General features: G+C 41.7%; 4 protein-coding genes across 7 annotated transcripts; 1 reads left to right on the top strand and 3 right to left on the bottom strand.

Annotated features, from left to right (window-relative positions):
- Nucleotides 1-1,062: 1,062 nt before the first annotated feature.
- On the bottom strand, nucleotides 1,063-2,752 carry LOC134184382 (uncharacterized). 2 transcript variants are annotated; one of them, XM_062652057.1, is made up of 3 exons: nucleotides 2,321-2,752; nucleotides 1,846-2,261; nucleotides 1,063-1,789 (listed from the first exon to the last, which is right to left on the bottom strand). In XM_062652057.1, the coding sequence occupies exons 1-3, from the start codon at nucleotides 2,322-2,324 to the stop codon at nucleotides 1,529-1,531; spliced, it is 681 nt and encodes a 226-aa protein (XP_062508041.1). In that variant the 5' UTR covers nucleotides 2,325-2,752; the 3' UTR covers nucleotides 1,063-1,528. The 2 variants fall into 2 exon arrangements, with proteins under 2 accessions (XP_062508041.1, XP_062508040.1); XM_062652056.1 differs by having other exon boundaries at nucleotides 1,846-2,752.
- A 539-nt stretch (nucleotides 2,753-3,291) lies between these two features.
- LOC134183866 (SWI/SNF-related matrix-associated actin-dependent regulator of chromatin subfamily A-like protein 1) lies at nucleotides 3,292-5,516 on the bottom strand. The gene has a single exon (XM_062651430.1). It carries the CDS (start codon nucleotides 5,506-5,508, stop codon nucleotides 3,421-3,423), a length of 2,088 nt encoding a protein of 695 aa, XP_062507414.1. The 5' UTR covers nucleotides 5,509-5,516; the 3' UTR covers nucleotides 3,292-3,420.
- Nucleotides 5,517-5,681: 165 nt separating this feature from the next.
- LOC134183868 (uncharacterized) lies at nucleotides 5,682-7,382 on the top strand. The gene is made up of 5 exons (XM_062651432.1): nucleotides 5,682-5,800; nucleotides 5,888-5,958; nucleotides 6,021-6,084; nucleotides 6,145-6,579; nucleotides 6,851-7,382. Exons 1-5 carry the CDS (start codon nucleotides 5,723-5,725, stop codon nucleotides 7,283-7,285), a joined length of 1,083 nt encoding a protein of 360 aa, XP_062507416.1. The 5' UTR covers nucleotides 5,682-5,722; the 3' UTR covers nucleotides 7,286-7,382.
- On the bottom strand, nucleotides 7,263-23,800 carry LOC134183865 (protein mono-ADP-ribosyltransferase PARP4-like). Of its 3 annotated transcripts, none has more exons than XM_062651427.1 (46): nucleotides 23,713-23,800; nucleotides 23,490-23,653; nucleotides 23,225-23,429; nucleotides 23,085-23,154; nucleotides 21,749-21,827; nucleotides 21,554-21,694; nucleotides 21,340-21,498; nucleotides 20,929-21,261; nucleotides 20,699-20,859; nucleotides 20,532-20,640; nucleotides 20,448-20,476; nucleotides 20,291-20,389; nucleotides 20,145-20,229; nucleotides 19,977-20,087; nucleotides 19,877-19,920; nucleotides 19,668-19,804; nucleotides 19,247-19,602; nucleotides 19,017-19,181; nucleotides 18,915-18,955; nucleotides 17,412-17,490; nucleotides 17,214-17,348; nucleotides 17,049-17,141; nucleotides 16,896-16,989; nucleotides 16,762-16,835; nucleotides 16,493-16,698; nucleotides 16,326-16,425; nucleotides 16,169-16,267; nucleotides 16,030-16,104; nucleotides 15,887-15,967; nucleotides 15,746-15,826; nucleotides 15,588-15,689; nucleotides 15,401-15,532; nucleotides 15,191-15,334; nucleotides 15,047-15,131; nucleotides 14,904-14,991; nucleotides 13,423-13,565; nucleotides 12,259-12,443; nucleotides 12,109-12,177; nucleotides 11,895-12,042; nucleotides 9,926-10,741; nucleotides 9,617-9,667; nucleotides 9,464-9,547; nucleotides 8,855-8,944; nucleotides 8,590-8,798; nucleotides 8,429-8,528; nucleotides 7,263-7,697 (listed from the first exon to the last, which is right to left on the bottom strand). In XM_062651427.1, exons 2-46 carry the CDS (start codon nucleotides 23,616-23,618, stop codon nucleotides 7,408-7,410), a joined length of 6,306 nt encoding a protein of 2,101 aa, XP_062507411.1. In that variant the 5' UTR covers nucleotides 23,619-23,653; nucleotides 23,713-23,800; the 3' UTR covers nucleotides 7,263-7,407. The 3 variants fall into 3 exon arrangements, with proteins under 3 accessions (XP_062507411.1, XP_062507413.1, XP_062507412.1); XM_062651429.1 differs by having other exon boundaries at nucleotides 21,340-21,480; XM_062651428.1 differs by lacking the exon at nucleotides 23,713-23,800 and having other exon boundaries at nucleotides 23,490-23,671.
- Nucleotides 23,801-23,934: the final 134 nt, after the last annotated feature.

The following is a 23,934-nucleotide window of genomic DNA, read 5'->3' as shown; positions in this document are numbered from 1 at the left end:
AGGCGTGGCCATGGGTAGCGTCAGCAGAAACGCATCCGTTTTCAGGTCACGTACGTTTTCTTAGATAGAAGAGGACTATTGTCTAGGCTCGTAGGTTTGCTAGACTTTTGGAAACTCACAAGTGCGCATCAGTAACTTGTGTCCTCCTTTCATTTTTTGATAGCATTTCCCTCGCTAGCGTAGCTCTAGACAAAGGCGCATTCGGCCAGGCGTGCGTTCAATGTACGGCACCAGATCACAAGGCGTGAGCAAGTGCCACTCCGCCTGGATTGCGTCTTCCAGTTCATGAACGTTTAGAGGCCTATGAAGCTCAACAAGCCGTTGATGACAGCCAATTTCGTGCAAGATATCTGGTGAGCTATAGCGGGTCAATCAAGGAACCATGACGCCCAGAGTCTCGTTTTTCTAGCTTCACTAGCAGCGGAATTCTAATTCTTAGGCATCGTGTAGCGTCATTTGAGTCATGAAGTTCTCTTCGGAAGAACTGCATGACGACAACTTCCTGCGCTGCAAACTGGTGCAAGTTTGTTTGCTGATCTGTTGTCCCTTGTTGCGTCATATTCACTAATTGAAGCTGTTCGATGGCTTTCAGCTAGTTTTTGGTCTTCCACGGGAAGCTCTGCGTTGACTTCCTTCTCCAGTGTCCAGTCTTTGGAGAGTTCAGTTAACAGTAGAGCGAGAAACACGTAAAAGTTGGCAGATCTTAGATGGTTTCCTAGTACTGGAGCGGTATAGTAACAGAATATCGCGGTGTTGTCTTTCACAACTCGTTTCATGATGGAAAAGTTCTCTACGCGGATGCGTATACTAAGGAATAGCTTTTGTGACTGCTTTTCAGCTGTTTGAGAAAAAATTGGCGCGGTTTCTTAATAAATAGCAAAACTAGAAAACTTTCCAAAAATAGTACAAGTAAACCAGAAATGTGTCAATAGTTTTGACGCGGACTTGCTTTACCTGTGTGGTGTGTGTGTGTGTGTGTGTGTGTGTGTGTGTGTGTGTGTGTGTGTGTGTGTGTGTGTGTGTGTGTGTGTGTGTGTGTGTGTGTGTGTGTGTGTGTGTGAGTGTGTGTAAGCACGCACACTGTGTGCATGCGTGCACCAAACTACAAGATCTGAGTAGATGCAGTCTATCACGTAATAAAAGTTTTAAACATCCAGGTAGCTAAAATAGTTTTTAGAGCTGATAAACACACAAACAATACTTTCCTTCAAGAGTTCAACAATCAAAGTGACCATAGCGATTGCCCATACGATAGCAACAATAGATGTTGTAATGCCACAAAAATTATAATTCAAAAACAAATTTTACAATAAAACTTAAAATCAATGTCCTGAAAATGCCCGGTTCCTGTTACACTAGGGTTACGCCCACATAATAATTTACCACTAACTGGCAGTGAATTAAGCACTAGCAGTGCAAAACACGTACATTCCACATACAACAAACCGTTCACCAAGTTACAAAGTTGAAAGCAATACCAAGTGACAATACCCACATGTTTTTACCCTGATGCAGAGCCTCTTTTCATTTAGTAACAGTATGGCACAATTCTCCACGGAACCTGAGATGTATATTTGTCCCAGAGATATTTGTATTTCTGTTGACATCTCACATTGTCGTCCCGCTCTCTTCTAACAAGAAGCAAAACATAATAGACAGGGTATAGCCATGGCAGCAGTGATCCACCAATCCAACCACCAGGAAGAGCCAAACCAACAGCCATTAGTATTTCGCCAAGATAATTGACATGCCGAGATACACCCCAAAATCCAGACACCAACAACTTGCCCTACACATCAAAGTCCTATTAAGCCAAATTCTATCTACAAAGAACCAAACCCATACCCCAATGCTTCTCTGCTCTATGAACCCATACTTCTTAACTTTTTGATCAATCTTGAACTTGTACTTCTGGTTGTTCGCTCCTCGAGACAACACATACCCGACAATAAAGACAACAATCGATATAATCAGTACATAATATAAATAAGGAACATCGCCTTGTTTGGCTTGGTAGAGTACAGGCAAGCCAATGCTGTAGAAGTATGGATAAAAGCAAAGGCATCCCCAAGCTAGCTTGAAGCCAACATTTTCAGCAAACAGATCATAAGTGTACAATTGGACATGTTCATGGTAGACATAATCAACCAAAAACCAAGTCATTTCGCAACAGTAAACAATCAACGGCCAAGATATCTCCTGAAACGTAGAGTAGTGATAAACCAATCCCGACAACACATTTATCTCCAGCATCGTTGCTCCTGCCAGGTAGAAGAACATTTTGAAGTCAATCAGTCCCAAGCAAGGATTCAATTCCCACCCATTGAAAAATATTCTGGCAGCTTTACGAAAATTCTTGAAATCTCCGACGTCCCTCGATGCAGGAACAGAATGAGCCGACATGTGTTCTTCAAAGGGCCCCTTTAGGTAAAACAATGAGGACACCACCAAGCCCAGAAGGCACGCCCACACACAACAACTCATTCGGTGGGAACTTGCAAGTGTAAACGATGTGTTGGATAAATAACAAGCGCAGCCAGTCACACAGATAGTAAGGAGAAAGACTCGTAAACCGTTCAGTCTGTACAGCAAAGGTTTCCCTCTCGCATTTCGTACGTAGCCGCTCACCCTTCGGCCTGGCACGACAATGTAAAGTAAGAAGCACGACGCGTAGACCAGAAAGAGATACGCAGCAGGAGCGCGAAGTTCTTCTAGAGTCGACATACAGCTCCTACACACGACCAAATCACCAACCGCGGAGGGCAGAACAGGACGCGACATGTAGAAGAGAAAACACTGCGAGTATTAGCACGCAACATGCTACTAAACTAAGGTGTATGACAGTAGTAAATGGCATTTACTAATACAGTGAACTACAGTCTTACCTAAAAATTCTTTTGAAGTGTACACCTCAAACTCCTCAGTACGTACACACATATATACATACATACATACATACCTACACACAGACAGACAGACAGACAAGTGGACGGACGGACAGACAGGCAGGCAAGCAAACACTGGGTCACTAGATTTTTCCATTAGCTTATTCCCACGTATTAGCTCAATTTATAAAAATATATATTATTGAGACAGGCAGACAGACAGGCAGGTTATTTTATTAGGATACAGCGTGCATGCAGGCAGGCAGGCAGGTCACTGTATCTTTTGTAAAATATGGCTACTGGTAACTTCGGTAGAATTAAACTAGGTCAATTTCAAAGACATCATTTGTTAAATTTGTTCTAATCTGCCCAGTCAAAACTGACCACGTGGCTCAGATTACAGGTAGCGGTGACAGCTCCAACAATAATAGACATTTATTGCATTTACAATCGCCTTGTCATACACATACGTCTAGTTGTTACCGACAGCTTTGTACACAATATAAAGTTGGGCGTGATAACACCACACACCACACTATACGTGTCCATGGTGATCTTGCAACCGAGGTCTTTTCGTATCTGGCTCATCTGGTAGTTCTCCCAAGCCTTCAAGGAATTCGTCATCCATAAACCACTCGCTCCCATCATCTTCATTACTAGACAAAGACTTCTTGTCTCCTCCTGTTTCCCACCCTTCCAAATACTGCTCTATGGTTTTCTGTTTAGAATTAAGATGCATCTCATAATCAGACTGACGAAAATCATCCTTACTAAGACCAGCCTTTCCTAGAACATTCAATTTTGTTTGAAGCAGATGCCACATGTAATCATCGGCTGTTCCTGATGCAATCAGGTAACGAATGTTGACCGAGTTCTTTTGCCCGATCCGATGAACTCGATCCTCAGCCTGGATCAACACTCCAGGATTCCAGTAGAGCTCAGCAAATACCACAAGAGAAGCCGCGGTTAGATTAATCCCAGTGTTAGCTGCTGTCACCGACAACACGGCTGCCATAACTGTAGAAATCTGTTGAAATTTCTCACACAATGGAAGTCTATCTTCACCTGCAGTTTTACCATCAATACGAATATAATCATACTTTTTAGAATCTAAAGTGTTACACACAGCATCCATCACACGTTGGTGGTGAGCAAAAATGAGAACTTTTGATCCGCTCTCCATCAAATCTGAAATATAGTCCACAACAGCAGAGCACTTTGCTTCCGCAGTACTACTATAGAAGTTGAGTAAAGCACTGTGCTTCTCTGATCTCTTCGACTGGGTGGCTCTCATGAACTCTTCCTCTGCTTGCTTGATCTTATTCACCTTCACAAGACTCGGATCCAGTTTGACCACCTGACGAAACTTGTCGGGCAATTGTGATAAGACACATGCTTTTAAACGTCGAATCATCACCTTCTCTTCCAGTAGCAGCTGAAGTTCCTCCAAATTTGATGATCCACTGAAATCCCAACCAAAATGACTCTTGTGTCCATTGCAGTACCTTACTCCAAACTGGATAAAAGATGGAAACAACTTGGGTGCCACAGCTTCAATTTGTGTGAATAATTCAGAAGGACGAGACAGAGCAGGCGTGCCAGACAAAAGAATTGTTCTCTTTGATGATTTCAGCAAAGGGAGACACACACTAGATCGTAAAGCTTTGTAATTCTTGAGACAGTGACTTTCATCTGCGATAACAATCTGAAAGCCTCTTGCTCGTAACTTATCTTGTAGTCTCACAGCGAGATCATAACTGACAATAGTAACAAGTCCAGATGAAAGATCGGTTTTTGTGTTGAAAGCAACGATAATATCCTGATGCTCCAATGAAGGTAGCCAACGAACTAATGCATCAGCCCACATCATTCGTACAGATGATGGACAAATAATAAGCAGGGGCCAGTCTCGACAATAATAACTAGCTATACCGATTGCTTGAATTGTTTTACCTAAACCCATATCATCAGCTATCAACACTCTTCCTTTGTTTCTAATACCAAATTCCACTCCTTCCTTCTGAAAAGGCATCAAAGTGGCAACCAGATTCTTGTCTATTGAATCGAAATCAACTGCTGAGATTGCTGACTGCTGTGTCCCTTGAAATGTAGCTACAATCCAAGCTGGAAGAGGACACACTTTAATTTCATCATGTTTGCTCAGCTGCTCGATGAAATCAGCATGATCTTCTAGTCCAATCGACCACGTTTTAGAAGCAGCATTGAAAGTGCTACCCTTTGTGTTTCTACAAACTGCCACCACACACTCGTTAAAACCGCATTCAATTCTAAATCGCCTGTAATCCGTCAGAGCACAATTTACGTCAAACGTTGGTCGTCCAATCGATTTGTTGAAACCCGAGTATTTGGCGGGGAACTTCGAATTCGAATAATTGCGATGTTTCTCGCGCGCTCGATACGGAAATTGTTTTCTCCACGTGCGTGACATATTGCCTTTGGTTCTAACGGCCTGTGGAGCAGCCGGACGACGACCAGACGTTGTCTCGACTCGAAACGGAGCAGGCACTTTTGTGACAGCCTGTTGTCTGCTCTCCTCGAGTTTGGCTTGAGCTCTCGCTTTGTTTTCCTTCATACGCCGCTTCTGGTCTTCAGTCAACGACATGGTAACCAATTAGAGTTGGGCGTCAAGCTAGACCTCTCGCAGCGGGTTGTTGGGTACGCGGACTAGTTCTTTCACACTTTCAGATAAAGGCCAAGGGCAAATGGCAAAAACTGAGAGATACTGAGTAGTTAAAAGTGTTGCAGCATAAGTTGCTATAGGTACCCGTATTCACAACCGGTGTCACAAATATTGATTGTGCGCATGCGTTCAAAACATGGCGACTGCTTTTCTTGCAGAAAGATATGCAAGAAAGTACAACGTGTTAAGCGAGAAATGTAGAGAAATCGAACACGTAAGTGCAATTGTCTTCTAACCGTTCTAACGTCTGAGCATCAACGGGGGCCCATACACCTTCAAGACTTCGTGTGTTACTGTGCAGGAAAACAAGATTGTGGGTTACAAGTTGAGAGAAATCAGACGTGTAGTATCGAAAATCAGAAAAGAGAAGAGGTAGAGCTATCATAGAGCGTACAACGTTACCTGTTATGCTTAGCTATTTTCGTTTCTCTCAGATTATTGATGAAACGGCTGGACAAAAGAGGAGACGAATACCGAAGTAAGCCATCACACATACAGGTTCCACTCTTCGTACGACTAGGATGCTGTAGATGCGGTATTTGTGTGTTCTTATTGCAGCGTGACGTCATCCCTGCCGTGCCTTATCCGGGAATTGCTCCGCCGGTCGTTCCAGATTCTGGCATACACCCAGCCATTAGGGTTATTCCGCCCGACGAGTTACATTCATTTACTCATTTTATTCCAATTCAGACGCCTGTTACGGAGACGTCGGTAAAGGGGAAATCGCCCCAAAGAAAGGGAAAGGGCGTGTCAAAGAAATCAGAGAAAGCATCTGCCACTACTGCTGATCGAAAAAAGCAGAAGATCGAGGATTCAAATATTCCTCCTGTCCCGCGTAAACCGGCCAACGCTTTTTTGATCTTTTGTCAGCAGAACAGAGAGTCGACTCAAGAACAATGTGGAGTTCAGTTACAACAGCAAGGACAAGCACACCATGAGCTAACTAGAATGCTGGCTAAAAAATGGAATGAAATGGCATCACCAGACAAGAAGGTGCAAATAGAGATGCACACGCGCGCGCGCGCGCACACACACACACACACACACACACACACACACACGTGGCACACGCACACACGTGGCACACGCACACACGTGGCACACGCACACACGTGGCACACGCACACACACGTGGCACGCACACACACACGTGGCACGCACACACACACACACACACACACACACACACACACACACACACACACACAACACAAGCAAACCATTAACTTTTAAACGTCACTAACTGTTAACTTCATGGCTATAGATATTCTATGAATTGTATGAGCAAGAGAAGTTACGTTATGCGCGGGAAATGGAGGTCTTTCAAGCCGCCGGCGGTGTCTTACCTACTAAGTCATCTCCCGGACGCGGGACAAAGAAACAGGGAAAGGCGTCCAAACGCAAGAAAGGACAAACACTTGCAACCGAAACGAACGGAATGTCGAACTCAGAACTGGAGAGTACCGGCAGCATTGCATCAACCCGCATTTTCCCCTCGCCCTTCTACGAGGGCGTCGGTCTGGACGACGACGACGATTCGTTCGGTTTCAGCGGCGAGATCGACGTCAAGTCCGCTCTCGCCGTCTCTCCAAAATCGCTTCCTCGTTTCCCCAACCGAGAGACTCCGTCACAATTCTCGGAGTCACCGGCTCCGAGCAGTAGCAACGGAGAGGAGGAACAAGACGATGTATTATATTAGTGTATAAATTGATATCGAAAACTGCGCAGTGTAGAGATCTAGACGTGTACAAACACCGACTATAGAAACGAAAAAAGCAAGCATAGTGCATAATTCCAGCAAACCATTGTCTAGTTATATCGTCAAGAAAAACACTGCTGCACTTTCTCTCGAATTCCCAATGCCATCTCTGCGAAATTCTCGTACGACTTTGCGATTTCCAAACGAGTACAGAGTGACGGGATGGTTTTCTCGGTTTCCTGAAACCAACGCAGTGCGTTTGTCATATTCTGTCGCCACCTGACGTCGATATCTCCACAACCCTTGAGCAGTCCCGGCAGCAATGGGAACTGGCGAGGGAAGTGGTGGCGTAGATAGACGATAACCAGGGCGGTTGCAAAGAGGTGCATCGCTTTGCTGTAGATGGTAGATCCTAGAGATTGAAGGCAAGCGTCAAATATGTCCACAGTGCGGTCACAACTGGTCCTACCCGTAACTGGTCCTGGTCGGACATATAGGGTTTGTTTGGTTAGAGTTAGGGCTAGGGCTACTATATGTAGGGTTAATTGCGTGCCATATTACCGCAGTCAAGCTGGTCGTCCAGGACCAGTTATAGACCTCAACTGTTTCAGGACCAGTTATAGACCACAACTGGCTCAGGACCAGATAGACCACAACTGGTTCAGGACCAGACCAGCTATAGACCTCAAGTGGTTGATGACCAGTTATAGACCTCAACCAGTTCAGGACCAGTTTTAGACCTCAACTGTTTCAGGACCAGTTATAGACCACAACTGGTTCAGGACAAGCTATAACCCTCAACTGGTTCATGACCAGTTATAATAGACCACAACTGGTTCAGGACCAGATAGACCACAACTTGTTCAGTACCAGCTATAGATCACAACTGTTTCAGGACCAGACCAGCTATAGACCTCAAGTGGTTCAGGACCAGTTATAGACCTCAACTGGTTCAGGACCAGTTATAGACCTCAACTGGTTCAGGACCAGTTATAGGCCTCAACTGGTTCCGGACCAGTGATAGACCTCAACCGGTTCAGGACCAGTTATAGACTTCAACTGTTTCAGGACCAGTCACGGGTGCGGACCATTTATAGCGTGACAGTGCAAACAGAGTCAATCGCTCCGATTCAGTGTCGTTACCTAGAGACTTCAGACCAGCCGACTCAATCTTCTCACGCAAATTGTTCAGATCTAAGCTCAACAGAGTGCCGAGATACTCAGTAAATTCCCAATACCCCTCCTGCATGAACACAGCAATTCAATATTGTTGGGCATGCGTTGACTATAGCGATCGAACTAACCGGCTTTTGAACACTGAAGAATTTCGGTATGTCATCCGGGTTTCCACGAGCAATTGGACGTCGACTGTCTGTACTTTGTTGGTCCGAGTGAGGTATGCCGTCTAGACTTTTTTCTGATTTATCAAGACTTTCACTCCAGCTATCGTCGTCGTCGTCGCTGCCCTTACATACGTCGGTACCGCGCATCGGGGCCATATCAGCCTCAGATGCTAAATGCGGAAAGTGCTACTGTGATAACAACGTGTGTAAAATACAACGGATTTACCCAGACTGTTGATCTTTCTTCCTCTTCCTTCCGCCGGTGGACCGTAGAACATTCTTGCTCTTCTTCCCGCCAGTGGCATGGATAGAAATCCTAAGCGACGACAAACTATTCAGCAAGTAGACTTACGTAAAGGAGTCAAGGGTAAGTATAGGGTTGAGGGCCCAGCCGGCCTTTACGAGGCGAAAGATCTCTTCAATAAAGCCTGGTTCACAATACACCTCGCCTCGCGTCGCGTCAAAGGAGGCCGTTTCTAACGCGACGTGTTGGTTCCAGGCTAAGATTTTTTCCTATTCCAGCCCGTCGCATCGCGTCGCGTCGCAAACGGCCTCCTTTGACGCGACACAACGCGAGGTGTATTGTGAACCAGGCTCTAGTCTTTCGCCTTATCCAGGGTGTCTCGCGTGGCCAGACCTTCTGCGTACGCGGGGCGAGACTGAAGCCGCGACGTGACGCGGCGGAAAGGGTCTGGCTACTCGAGACTAGGCTGTATCTCTACTGTGCTGGCCCAGGGCTGGACCCTCTTGCTAAAACGTAGCCTCGTGCCCAGGCCCTTGCATCGCCCATTCAGATCTATCCAGTCTACATGTACTCTTTCACTTTCAATCTCACCACCAATCGCCTTCTCTTTGGCCACTACCATGGGACTGCTGCCGGTCATCATACAGTCCCTATACCGCGGCTCACGCTCAAAATCTAAATGCGCAAAAGTAATAATTATTCTACGCAATACTAACGTGTCTAGAAATGTAACGAGTGGATTACCCAAACGATCGAACGATGATCGTACTTTCCTGCTTGGCAATCGTTTCATTCCTAGACGACAAAAATCATTTACAACGTGTACAATTGACTCAGCCATTAGGATGGAATACAAAATATTATTTTGTATATTTTTATAGTTCATATAGAATATTAATTTTTATACGTTTTATTACATGTAATTTGTGTTTAAGCCAAATTTAAATTTTTATATATTTTATAATTCATATAAAATAAAATATAACAGATTCATTAAAAAATAATAAATTTTAATGTTATATGACAGTTCTACAGCAAGGATACTGTACTTACTCGACTGGGCAACATCAGTGTTTTCAAATGATGATGCTAAACCAGTGTGTGCTCTGGAAGTTTGTCGTATTGTCTGCTCTTGTACAGACTCACCTTGTGATGGTAAGTCACTTTGTGCTAGATTTAAACTAAATGATATTGAATGAAATTGAGATTGAGCTGGCACCGAACGTGATACATCTGACGATACTAAACATCGTGATCTTAATCTTGGTTTTTGTATAGCTAGTGGTGGTGGTGCTGCTGCTGCTGGTACTGGTGCTACTGCTGGTGGTTGTGGTGCCGGTGGTGGTGGTACTGGTGCTTCTGGTGGTGGTCGTTGTGCTGCTGCTGCTGGTGGTGGTCGTTGTGCTCGTCGTGGTGGTACTGGCCCTACTCGTATTTTTGCAGCACATCGCATTAATATTGGTGGTTGTGCTTGTACTGGTAGTGCTGCAATCGGTGCTTCACTTAACGATGCAAAAAGTGGTACTCTCTCTTGACGTGAATTTCGAAATTGTGGTAGTGGTGGTGGTGCTGCACCTCCTAATGGTAGTGGTGGTGAGCCTCCTGGTGGTGGTGGTGCGCCTCCTGATGGTGGTGATGGTGGTAGTGGTGATGGTGGTAGGGATGGTTGAGAGTTTTGCCTTTTAGTCCATAGCACTGGTCCACGGGCTTTCATACTACAGGCTACAGGTAGTGGGAACTTGTCTTCATCCGTAATGGCATGCAATTTAAGACTGTCTGGCCCTGGTGTAAACATTGAATCACTACTTGCAACCCTTTCTGCAACTCTGGTCAACGACAAGTCCTTTTTGAGGGCTTTTTTCGAAGGAGCTATAGACAGTCACACAAAACAGAAACAAAAGAATGAAAGGTCAAACCTATTAATTCCCAACAAATGAAACAACAACTCCAGGGTTAATATTTTGTCTATGTTTCCACACCCAAATTGTTATCTAATCACTTATTCAATGTAAACGTGTGTTACTACACGTTTCAAATCTTGCCTGTCATCGTTCATGCAAAAGCAATGAACACCTCAAAGTACAAGGCATGAAAAGGTCTGATATGTCTATTCATGTAATGCAAAAAAGTACACAGTAAGTTAGCAGACTCAATACAGGAGCATCACGTAAGTCGAAAAGTGGGAGGCTCTAACAAATTTCAATAATTACGACAACTAGTTTTAAGAAATTGTATTACACAAGCTATCTAGAGAAATGTCGTGCACAGAGAGCAGCAAATTGCGACACAGGATCGCCTACACTTTTCAGTTCTTTAGCTAGTCATCAATACCATGAGAAACCTATGGTCTGCGACCTCCAGGAACTGCGTGCTAGCAGTGCCAGGTTTAAGTCTTTACCCAGACTCACGTAAGCCTAGCAGTAAACAGGAGGCTGAAAGTGTCATACGGGAACCAGACACTGCCAGGCTCACGTGAGTCTGGGGACGAGGCTAACGCATACCATGTCAAAACTAGAATGCCTTAATTAAATAAATTTAAATTTGGTTTAAACAAAAATCACATTTAATAAAATATAAAATATATGTAATTAACCAAATTTGAATTTTTATTTATTAATTACATATATTGATTGTATATATTTTATTAAATGTGTTTAAATTTTATATAATTTTTATTTATTAAACACAATCACATTTAATAAAATAATATATATATATATATATATATAGAATGTATATAAAATGTATAAAAATTATTATTATTATTATAAAAATTTATGATCCACCTTACACTACGACTGCATGATCTCCAACAAATTGAGATTGAATACAGTAATAATTATTAACAAACCACGCCCTCAAAAAGTGGGACTACAGCATACCCTAGTCCATAGTACGTGACGCCCTTGCTCAACACAAAGGTATAGCCGTTACAATTGATCACTATGATTGTACATACTGTCTGTTGTGACAGTTTCTGGCTACCACACAATAACCACCAAGCAGAATATGAGTCACATACCTGCTGCAGAAGAGTCGCGAACAACTTTTGCTTTCAGTTCTTGTTTGGGACGCAGATCAAAAGGGCTACGCATTGTCAGTATCCCTCGTTTAGAGACCGCCTCGTCGCCAACATAACTGTCCTTCTGGCCCATTCCCACCATCACACCCTACACAATTAATTACCCATGCACTTGGTAAAAAATCAACGACGATAACATCGTGGACACTAATACCTGATGTCTGGGTCTCCCAACTAAAGCAGGAAAGACTGCACCTGGTGCGTCGTCTCCAGCCACACCAGCCTATTGTAAATCACGAGCACAAAACACTTGTACCATACAAAGAGTAAACATTCGTAGATGAAAACAACCACGGCATGTTACCTTCACAGTGTCCATTCCTGTGTCAATGACTACAGGTTCTGACCATTTATCATCAAAAGAATAAAATGTGTCATACGTTGACTCAACTGCAGAAGGTGGAGGTGGTGGTGGTGGCAGTGGTACAGATGGTGCAGATAGTTGACAAGATTCAAAAGCCATAGCATAAGCCGAACTAAATATCTCACCTTCCAAACAAACCAATGTGATCATTGCTTTCTAGACAGCAGTCTAGTCCATCTCTCTGACTGTACTAACAATATATTAATTAATCAAGCAACTGTCGTGCACTGTACTCCCACTGGTTTATTGATATCAAATAAGACCTGATATGCATAGCTTTTCATAGATAAAAACGATAAAACTTTCACCTTGTGCACTTTATAATTAGGGTTTCATCTCTGATTGCTGTAATTACTCAACATACACAATTAATATCAAAGTTCTGCCCAGGATTCTCAGAGTGGTGGTCAGGTATACGCTGCATTAATTAAAATAATAAAGAGCGTGGTTTATTTCTATTTCAGACATCCGAGAAAGAAGTAGAGCAAATTCCAAGACAATCAAGTATCATCGCAAAACAAACAAGAAAGCACCAAACAGAATGTATCCCACTGCTTATGATTCATGATCTGAAAGAGCAGACTAAGAAAGCTGCAACCATCTAGGAACTATGATGACCACTCTCACGTTTATACTATGGCATGGTTAGATTTCTGCCATCCATTGGTGCAAGTAAACACTAGCTAAAATATATAGTGGTGGTCGAAACATGAGGACTGATGGTCGGTGTGTGTCAAGCGATGGTGTCGGGCCCAACCACCTCTGACCACCGTCGGCAGAACCCTGTGTGACAACTATACCTCTCCCACTGATGACACCCGGTAGCAGTCACAAAGTAACAAATCATTACAATGCTGCTTACTTGCTAAAAGCAAACAAAGTACAATCACAATCCAGTTGCTAACAACGAATACAAGCCCCCAGACGCTATATACAAAGTTAAATCGTGATATTTAATGTCTTAGTTTATCTCAGTAGTGCCATCACCTTCCAGACCTACAATGACTATTTGTCCAGTGAACATTTTACATCACGTGAAGTGTGTTTGGCGAAAAAACTTCCAATGACCCACGTATGTCTGACAAAAGCTAAAATTTCACGCACCTTTATCCAGTGGTGGTGTATAAAGCTCGTCTTCAAGCATAGCGTCAAGCTCGACAGACACGCCTTCGAGTGCTTCTTCAAGAATACACATATGATCATACATCGTCTGTTTGATTTCATCAACCTCCTTATCTCCTTTCCATCTAAATACACAATATCTGTAAAACGTTGCATCATGCCTCAAATGTCATCACAATAAGAAAGCAACAAACAACGACTAGAAATTGCAACAGAGTTTATAACTAAAAGTGACCAACCCTGCTTATCACGTTTAGTATTATTAAGCTAGAAGTGTAACAGAAGGACATCACAGTGAGCGGTGGCCTGCTTTGTGAGGAGCTTACTACAAGAGGCTCAATCGACTTCCAGTCTGTCTGTCAGTATATCACTACGTTTGTTTGTTTGTATGTTTTGGGAGTATATTTGTAAGCGGTTTGTCACGATCGTTTCTTCTCACAATTAATTAACTTTCATCAACATCAAATTCTGACATCAAACCACGACACAACAGACAGATCTCTAATGCCATAATCTCCCTTCACATAGCCCAAACAATTTCTTACAGCCTCTTCTTCTTTGAGCAAGTGACACCTTTGTGTCCAACAGTCAACCATGTTTGAACGTTATAATGGAACATAACTGATTGAACAAATGATCCAGCTCAACATTTGCTGTGTAAATGCTATGCTAGTAAAGCCTTTCCTTAACAATTGATATCTGTTGGCTATGCATTTACAGACGCATAGACAGCAAATAGTAATTGGTCTGGTCTAACGTGTGCTAGTAGGCTTGGCCGTTTAACTCGCGCTGTACAGAGTAATTTTAGTTCACTTCATGATTGGGCGGGGCAGTAAACGCAAATAATAAAATAAGCAATCATGAATGGCAGTATGAAATACACCAGTTACAGTGCACTGTACGCAAATTAGAAATTGGAAAGACGGTGTATAGTTTGTTAATACTAAAATGTTATAAACAATTCACACGGTAATGATTGTCGCATATAAATTATTTATTTAATTAACTCATCCTTAAAACGGAAGTTGATGGGATTTAGCGTCTGGCGAATGGCAATTTTTAAATATTGTTGTCTACGACTCTGATTTAGGTAATACTTAGGTAATCAATTTCCATACCCAATGTCCTAAATAAAACTACAAAGACAGAAATGAACAAAAACATAGCCTGATCTCATGAACATCCAAACAAGTGACAGTGACGTGTAACAGCTCTACAGGACATCTCGACAAAGTCAAGTTCTTTACTAAGGAAACTCGTTACAATACAGTCGTCACATACTTACACACTAAACTAAAGCGTGTACACAAGCTAGTAAGTACCGACCGACCTCAGTCAACAATACTACCAATGTCATTAATGTTAACACGAATTCCACAGTCCACTTATCAGTAATTAATGCAGGTGCAGAATTTAGATGTACAACAATGCATATGTAAGGCACTATTTTTCGTACAACTTACGCAAACAGCTTGTCTCGCAGCTCTTGCATGACGAGTGTGCTATCTTTGTAGCTTTCCTCACTCAACGTGTCCAACTCACAGATAGCATCTACAGATCACAAACAATGACCACACACCAAGGCAAAATCTAAACATGCTTAAACCATCAAATGCTTCCTGTGCCAACCGACAGGCTTCTTCTGTTTCCATCTTCACATCCTGCAAAAAGGATGCAAAAGCAAGAGATGCCTACCAATAACACACAGAGTAAATTAAAACATAGTATTATAACTCTATCGACAAAATACCTTCAAACGCAAAGGATGGTTGGGTACCAAGTGTTTCTGAGCAACTTCATGTGCATCTCGAAATGCACGTTCTGCCTGCAAGACAGAGAAGTCTTGACTAGATGTCCCTTGTTCTAGAGCAAGCGCAATCGTTTCTTTGGCACTCTTGAAAATTACAACCATTCAGTTATCAACCGATCACAAAACCTCTCATCAACTCGAAGCATTCACCAGTTCTAATGCATGTTCTTTTCCTTTCTCTTTTTCATAATCAGCCCACCCGATATACGGCAAAATATCGATATCTTCTTTAGCAACAAGCTCTTCGATAGATGGACCACTCGACCTGTAAAGTTGTTCAGACTGCAAAAAATACTGAGTCAATGTATGACATCTTTTGCTGTCATATTCATAGTACCTCGTCTCGGTGTTCAACAGCAACGAAGCTGGTAAATTGTGTGACAATGGAATATTCTTTACTCAAGTTGATAATGTACGCCTTCCGGTCATGTTTCACAATCTACAGAAAGTAACATTCTCTCACTCTCATCTAATGCTTCACAAACGAACGTCCACTTCATGTTCAAGCCTGTCGGCAGCCAGAGTGCCTTCATCCCAGTCCCTGATTATCGCTCTTGCAGTCAACTGATGCAAAATCTAACAACCAACAACGTCTATATAAACAACAACATTCACAACATTTGCTACTGTACTGACTTTCCCAGTTGTCACACTCAAGTCAGAAGTGGATACCACTGTAGATACTTCCTTCCCACCGATATGAGCCGTCAACGTAGCCTGCAATGTGGTCACATAAAACGTAATCTACTGAATGACATTAGCAATAGCTGACATCCTACCATCGTGCAGTTGTCAACAAATCCGTATACCACTTGTCTCGATCCACTGAACAGCGAAATAATCTCTGCAGGCGCCTAGCACGCAAACAATTAGCATCCTTCTTACTATCCAGTGACCTAGCCTAAAGTATTGCAACACCTGAACAGGTTTCGATGTCTTGTTGTCATCAAACTGTTGCCAGTCAACTTCAACAGAAGTCAAGACCGGCTGTCCTGCTTTTTCCAGCTGTGACTTTACCTAAACAACACTAGCGTAGTGACACAAAACTTGCAAGTGGTGTCCACCCACCACTCACCTTTCTTTCCCATTTGCTCTTTGCCTTCGAGTCAAAGAAAACTGAACAACCGCCTCCCACATGCGCCATTGAGCGTAAAAAGTGACGATTAGCCGTTGACCTAAATACAGTATACATAGATCTATATCATGTAAAACATAAATATCATAACTTGCATGTGTTATTACCCAACTCCAAAAGTAAAGACTCTTGTAAGATGACAGCTCTTTCTGATACATTCCAGCGTCGCCTCTTCTTCACTAATATGACCATCCGAAAAGACAAAAACATTTCGAGGCAAAGTAGCTGCGTCATTGCTGTCTGAAGGTGCTGTCAACATGAATGACCTCAGAGGTCTCCAAACGTCGGTACTGCCAAGTGTAGCTTTAGATGACTGCCATACAGGTGATAGACATCAACAACAAATCAATACTGAGTGTTGACTACATCAACGCACCCTGATGTATTGATGTGCTGCAGTCGTTGTTTCTTTGTTCTTGTGTTGACTCACAGGAAAGAGCTCCTCGTGAGCTACAGTTTCGTGCATGATGTTAGAGAACACAATCACATAAATACATTGACCTGACTAACCGGATCCAAATCCAACGATATTGAATCGACAGTGATTTGGAAGGTGATGCAATGCAAGCATCACCAGCTTTCGAGCATCCTCAATAGCCGACCCCTGACCACACCCAAGAATGAAATTACGATTCATCTATTTGTAGTGTACCAACCGCATACCTTCATTGAATTGGACTGATCCAAAACAAAAATCACTTCATAATCACTGTCAAAGTCAGCCTCAAACTCGGGATAGAACGTCAGCATGCAAGCCTAACGATACACAAAACAAAAATGTACTGACATAGTATACTGTTGTATACATATACCACAATTAGCTCTCACTCTGTGCTCAGAACTGGGATACTTTTCAACCCACATGCGTGGAACGTGAATTTCAGCAAGACCGACAAGCAACTGTAAACCATCGTTCAACTGCTGACCATCTTCCAGTTCCACCATTGCCATCGTTGCCGTCCTCTGCACACGGACATACGAATTTAGAAACCTACGGTAATGTTTATGCTATTGAAAGATATGTACCTTTGTCTTTAGTTTGTGACTAGGAGACTGAATTGATTTGATCTCAAATGGCATCTCTATTGAAATCTGCACTGAAAACCTAACAGCAACAAATGTACAATCAGCAGCAATTCCGTACACTCATATGCAGTAGTTGAATGAATAATTAATTAAGTATTTACCTCAAATAGACCAACTTGTTACAAATAACATTTCGCGTACATGCAAGAATCTAGTTAGTTATGTAAACCTCAGATACTAAATAATACAATTAGACAAGGCCATGCAAAATTACTTACATGTTGAACGTCAAAATTTCTGAAACAATTGGGACAGACGAACGGCTTGTATTTATATATTTGTATATTTTGACATTCTTACATTTTTTATATTTTTTACAATTTCACGTTTTTATATTTTTACATTTTTACATTTTTATATTTTTATATATATATATTTTTTATATTTTTATATTTATATATTTTACATTTTTATATTTTTGTATTTTTACAATTTTACATTTTCATGTTTCTACATTTCTATATTTTACATTTTTGTATTTCTATATTTTCAAATTTTCATATTTTTATATTTTATTTATTTATTTATATTTTTATATCATCAAAACTTGCTATGCATCATAAAACTGCAACAGCAAAGGGCCTTGATCTCAACAAAGGACGAGAAACGTGAACAATAAATGAGCAACGTGTCACACACAACTGTAGACACGTGTCACTACTTGGTAAGGACTTACCACACGAAGTTCAAACCCAGAATAGAAAAATAAAATATTCATGGGTCAAGCCCAAAAGAGGCTGACCATCAACAACCAATTAATTTTGCATGGCCTAACATTTGCCATCACAACTGATATGACAACTTCCTTGGCCAACTGTTGATTGTACCTACATATATGCTGCAGTTCAATCTTGCTGGAAAGGCAAGTATGCAATAAGACATGCAATCATTTCCAACCACACTGACCTTACGAAACACGTCAACTAACAACAAAAGTTTGGAGTCTTCGTAAATTTAGTTTGTAAAGCACCAAGACAACAAAAATAAAGTACTTAATATATATATATATATATATATATATATATATATATATATATATATATAAGTCTGATCTGTCTGTCTGTCTGTAACATCAATCACGCCAAAACTGCCAGGCCAATCGCCACCCTAAGAACAAATTATGCGGGACTTTGTGTTGTCTCTGCCCAATTCGAGTTAATTTGCTCTACAATACAGGCATCTAAAACCACGCAGGAACTTGTGTTAATTAAACGTGAATCCTGCTCTATTTGCCTGAACAAAGCCGGGCCCTTTGCTAGTTAATAATAAACCTTGGACCAACTAAAGTAATATTCTGTGTCCAGACAGTCAGCCAAGTCAACTACATACTGAATTAAGTTAAGTAATGCACAAGTACACAATCCAGGTGAAAGTCGATTGGGCATACATATTAGTTAAATATAAGTTTGCAGTTAACAATGGCTACACAACAACTGCCTGTACCTTGACGTATCTTGCTCAACTTTGACTGTGTCCACATCAGTCTATCAATGAAATCTTCAGTATATGCACTTACAGTAACCGTATTTGATTGAGTAAGCTTGCCTGTGTCACTTCACCGAGAGCTGCAGTTTTCTTCCACGGTGCAACACTACCGGGTAGTCGAAACACAATGTGCTCTCCTTCCACAGCCAACTCGGCCACATAAGTAATCTTAATTAGAACGTTCGCATCTGGTGGCAAATTTCCAACACTCACAGTGAACACATCCTGTTAACACGGCCAGTCAGTATACTACCAGTACAAAATTAGCCTTTTAATGTAAGATGACTAACGGGTGTTTCCTCGTCCATTAGGTAAGCACCGTGTCCTTGACTGATTGCCTCCTTGTATTCTTTGTGTGCCTGTTCCTTCTCTTTCACTTCTCCGATTATGTGTTTCCCGTTGATGAATGCCTCAAAGCCACAAACAGCAGCCATGTCGTCCAGTGGAAATACATACTTGGCTTCGATAGGAACCGTGCTCTCATTATGATATGCTTGCAGAACAACCACTTGGGTGGCTAAGTCGAGAAGTTTGGCTCGAACGTGAACAGACTGAAGCGGCACGGCAGCATCTCCACTGCCAAGCAGACCGGCTTTGACTTTACTGAGTGGGTCAGTAACGTTCTGAACATCATGCAAGTCAATCTCTGCCGACACGTAAATTACAATCAAAACCAACTATCACATAGTCAATACTGTCAACTCAACATACCAGCAATGCTACTTTCATTCGCTTCGTGATGGACATCCAGCATCTCTATGTCCTCAGTCTCAGACGAACAATCACCAGCATCCTCACTTGAATCTGTTTTGATATCATCACTAGATAAGTTGAATTCAACCAAGTACCTACATTCACAACAACAAATTTAAAGTAAGCCAATTGCAATATGATACATAACTGAAGATAGCTGGCTAAACCTAAGTCTCTGTTGCCTGACATCATAAACAACAAATTCGTCATCCTAAATAACAAACTCGATCAGTCACGTTCCCATACAAGCAGCAACAGATGTCACACCTTAAAGTCTGAAAACTCTAAATCGGAACTGGACTCTGAAATGGCCATGCCATAAACACTGTCAAACCCATCAGGTGGTGCAACCAACTCTGTATTCTTATGATATGTTGACTGAAATAAACATAAACATTGCATTGCACATGTAACAACTATGTTAAACCAGCTTACGCTGACACGTCCTAGTGCTACTTCTGCAATGAGCATGAATCGAGTGCCACAAGACTTACCAGGAAATGAATACTTAGCACTAGTACTACAGAAAACATTATCTACAGTAAAATATTGCACAAGAAAGTTGCATTCGTCTTGCTCACCTGGATGCACTCGCAAAGTAGATTCCACTGCCCAACATTCCTGGGTCACTTCTCTTACCACCATAATCATCCACCACTATCTTAGGCAGCAACAGTCCTCTAACATGCAGAAATATTTTGCAAACAAAGACAGAGAAGGCATTTGCAAATTCAGAACCTCGACAGAATCCCCACAAAGTTGGCAACCTAATCAACTGAATGATCACACAAACAGCAGAGACATGTTTGCTACATAAATGACCTGTGAAGCGTGAAACAAGAGCTGTCGATTGTCCAAATGGCTAGCAAAATTAGAATCTTCTGATGCCCGATGAATAGCATATATCGAGGATACCTTCAATCCACAACATCTATAACACAACAGTATCAATGTACCCACTACAATCTAGAGATGACACGATTCCTTACGATTTCTCATGGCTCAGGACATGATTCTGTATCTGGCAGTATTCCTGACTGTCTGGCTCTACATTTTGAATTTCACACCGTAAAGCTCGCAGTTTGGCTTGAATGCTGCTTCTTGTTGACCAATCAGTTGCTTCACTTACAGAGACGACATCCTTTATCAACTGCAAGGCAAAATAAGATACCTGTGTCATAATCATAATTACCAATCATATCTCACTTTGAAAACCTACCTGGCACAGATCTTGTTTTCTAGCCAACTTTAACTTTGTATCAATTATATCTGATTGGTCAGAGTGAGGAACAAGAGAATAGAATTCTCTGGTTAGCCTCTGCAGTTCTTTGCTTCTCTCTCCACTGCTCATTGTTCCATCACTTAGAACTTTCCGGATTGACAAAAGAAAGCCTTCCGCTTTTCGAGCATCATCACATTTAATGGACTCAACTGGAACACTCAATATTGATGATAGTTCACCGCTTGCCTCAGACCATATGCAGTTGACTAATCTCGCTACTCGAGGCTGTATAGACTGCACACCAGTTGATAATCTCAGCTCAGCAAAAATCTGAAATTACATATAAGTATGATAGAGAGTTGCTACATGCACAATAGTACAGTACAAACCAGTCGTAACAATGACTACCTTTCTTAGCTTGACTGATCCAATTCGAGGTGATAAAAATTGAACTTTGCTCATGTTGTGAGGTGATTTTGTGTGCTGCTGATACAAATGACCGTACACATATTCTGCTTCTGCTACTTTAGTAAAGAATCGACATTCCATCTGTCCATTTTCATCCGTCTAGCGACACAATCAGTTTCACATGATAAAGTCGACAACAGAGTACACATCTCACATCACTGCTGGCGCCTAATGTCCCAGAATGGGTAAACACTCTATATGGACTGTCTGCTGATATCTGTGTCTGACATGCAGAAGGTGACACATGAAGCTCAATAACGTAGAATCGAGTCTGACCAGTCTTGGAGTTTACAGACTGCACAAAGGCTACAAGTTAGAATAAATTAAACCAATAACTCTGCAAATTAACTTTCAAAGTTGAACTCTTTGCAACTTCGTAAGCATCCTCATCAAACACAGGACAAGAAGAGTCACCAAACTTCCACACTCTAAAGAAAACAGGATGTAACTGACACGGTTGTTCAAGGAATAGTCCACGTGAATGATAGTTCACACAAAATATAAACAATAAACTAAACCGTTATCTCACACCCTAAGTCTATTGATGAAATCTGTCTTGAAATCAACTGTAACAAGCCCGTAGGTAGCATTTTAAAAACGGTCCGGCCTAACACGTGCTAAGAGCGTGTGGTCCAAGGAATACGTGACAAGAGAGCAGTCTTCCAGCATACTGGTATCTCTTACACAACAGCCTCTGGAATAAATTGCTCTCGTTTACCAACAATTACTGAAATATGTCATGTAGCTATCCAAGAACCTTCTACTCCACACTCTCAGGGCAGCATAAATAGCAATTGAGTCAAGATGTTATAATCTACTTTCGTTCAAACTATAATATATTAGTTATTTAATCACATATACTCTCAACCAAAAGTTTCTGGCAATCGTCGACTAGTGGAAGTACGGTTTTTGAAATATGGTCTGGCCAAAACGGGACCAACCAAACTGGTTCCTACAGCCCTGTGTAATCCACAGTTACATTCATATAAATACTCAACAGTAAGTAGTAATGACCACTACCAAAATACAAGAAAAGAAATACAGTCACGTGTCGCTTATCCAACCACTTGGGACTGTACCCCTGTTGGATAAATGAAAATGTTGGATAAATGAAGCTGTTATGTACTCAACTATTGTTCATATTATACGGCATGTCTTATTGATCTAGAGATATAAATTATACTTTCAATGATTGATTGTAAATTTATATAATATGCAGGATGCATTATCTGTCATATCATATATCTGTCATATATCTGTCCTATCATCACCTACGTGGCAAGCTTGACCTGTCCGACGTGTCGGATAAGTGAGAGTCGGATAAGTGACACGCAACTGTACTGTCATATTATACCAGCGTTATACATTATAATCTAAGTACAAACTATTCCCATCAGCAATAATATCTCAGTAGGTTACTTTCAATATTGTATCAGCAAAATTAAATATAAATAATTACTTCATTATTTGTATTTTTTGTTTATTGCAACAGTGTTAGCATTGTTGCTCGATCATCATGCACCATATTTAACAGCACAGTGCTAACACTTTGTTGAAATAAACAAACAAGCAAACAAACACAAACAAATACATTTATTATTTATATATCATTACGTATTATTTACACATTATTATTCATTATTCATATTAAGTATGTATATCTAACTAATTCTATTACGACTCACTCGACTTTATTCATATTGATCATGATAGCAGGTCGCATCCGTCTCTCCTTCTTTGCTCCTTGTCTAGGCACTTATCGTGCACACACACCATCAAATACAATTCTTCACATCAAAAATTCATGCAAACAATATCGACTAACCAATAATTTTTCCCGAACTGAATTCTTGTGACGCCGTCTTTCCAAACACTACAAACGGATCGGAGTCTAGCAGTTTCTCGGCCTTGCAGCATTCTTCTAAAAATGCCAGAGAGACGACCGGCACGCCATATTTCGCTGCAGTTCGACATTTGTATGAAGGAAAGCTCTTGGTCTTCTCGACGTCACTCACAACTACGAATCTGGTCTGCAACAACAGCTACGTCTACGGGCCGCACGGTGGCAGGCTATCTTTGTAAGAAACGACCTGTTTCGTAATAATGTAAGAGACGATGCCATCATTTGCAGTAACAGATTTCTTGATTTCTTGCTTGCGTTTCCACGATAGTGACGTAGTCAGTTCAAGAGCAATTTGACACCTCGAGAAAATGCCCATCGGAGCAAAATCATAGAAGAAAGTCCTCAATGATTCTGGAAGGAAACACAATGACTGGGCATTTATCCGGGATATCTATAGGATGATAACCTACGTTAGGATGTCCGGTTCTAGCAAACCCAGAGGCGTATTCGACCTTTCCGGATAAGGAAAGGAAAGACTGGAAAATGCGGAAAGCCCATTTGAATCGAACGTGCTTTCTCTATATACGGCTCTGGCATGCGCATTAGCCTCGCAAGCCAGGCTCTTTCGCGCAGTCGCTGCACATGAATCACGCGAGGAGGAGGAGCTTTTGCTAGCGCGAGAATTGCTACAC

This window comes from Corticium candelabrum, chromosome 9 (genome assembly GCF_963422355.1).
Source record: "Corticium candelabrum chromosome 9, ooCorCand1.1, whole genome shotgun sequence".
NCBI lineage: Eukaryota > Metazoa > Porifera > Homoscleromorpha > Homosclerophorida > Plakinidae > Corticium > Corticium candelabrum.
The sequence above is the reverse complement of the archived record's forward strand: the minus strand, read 5'-3'. Positions and strand labels throughout refer to the sequence as shown.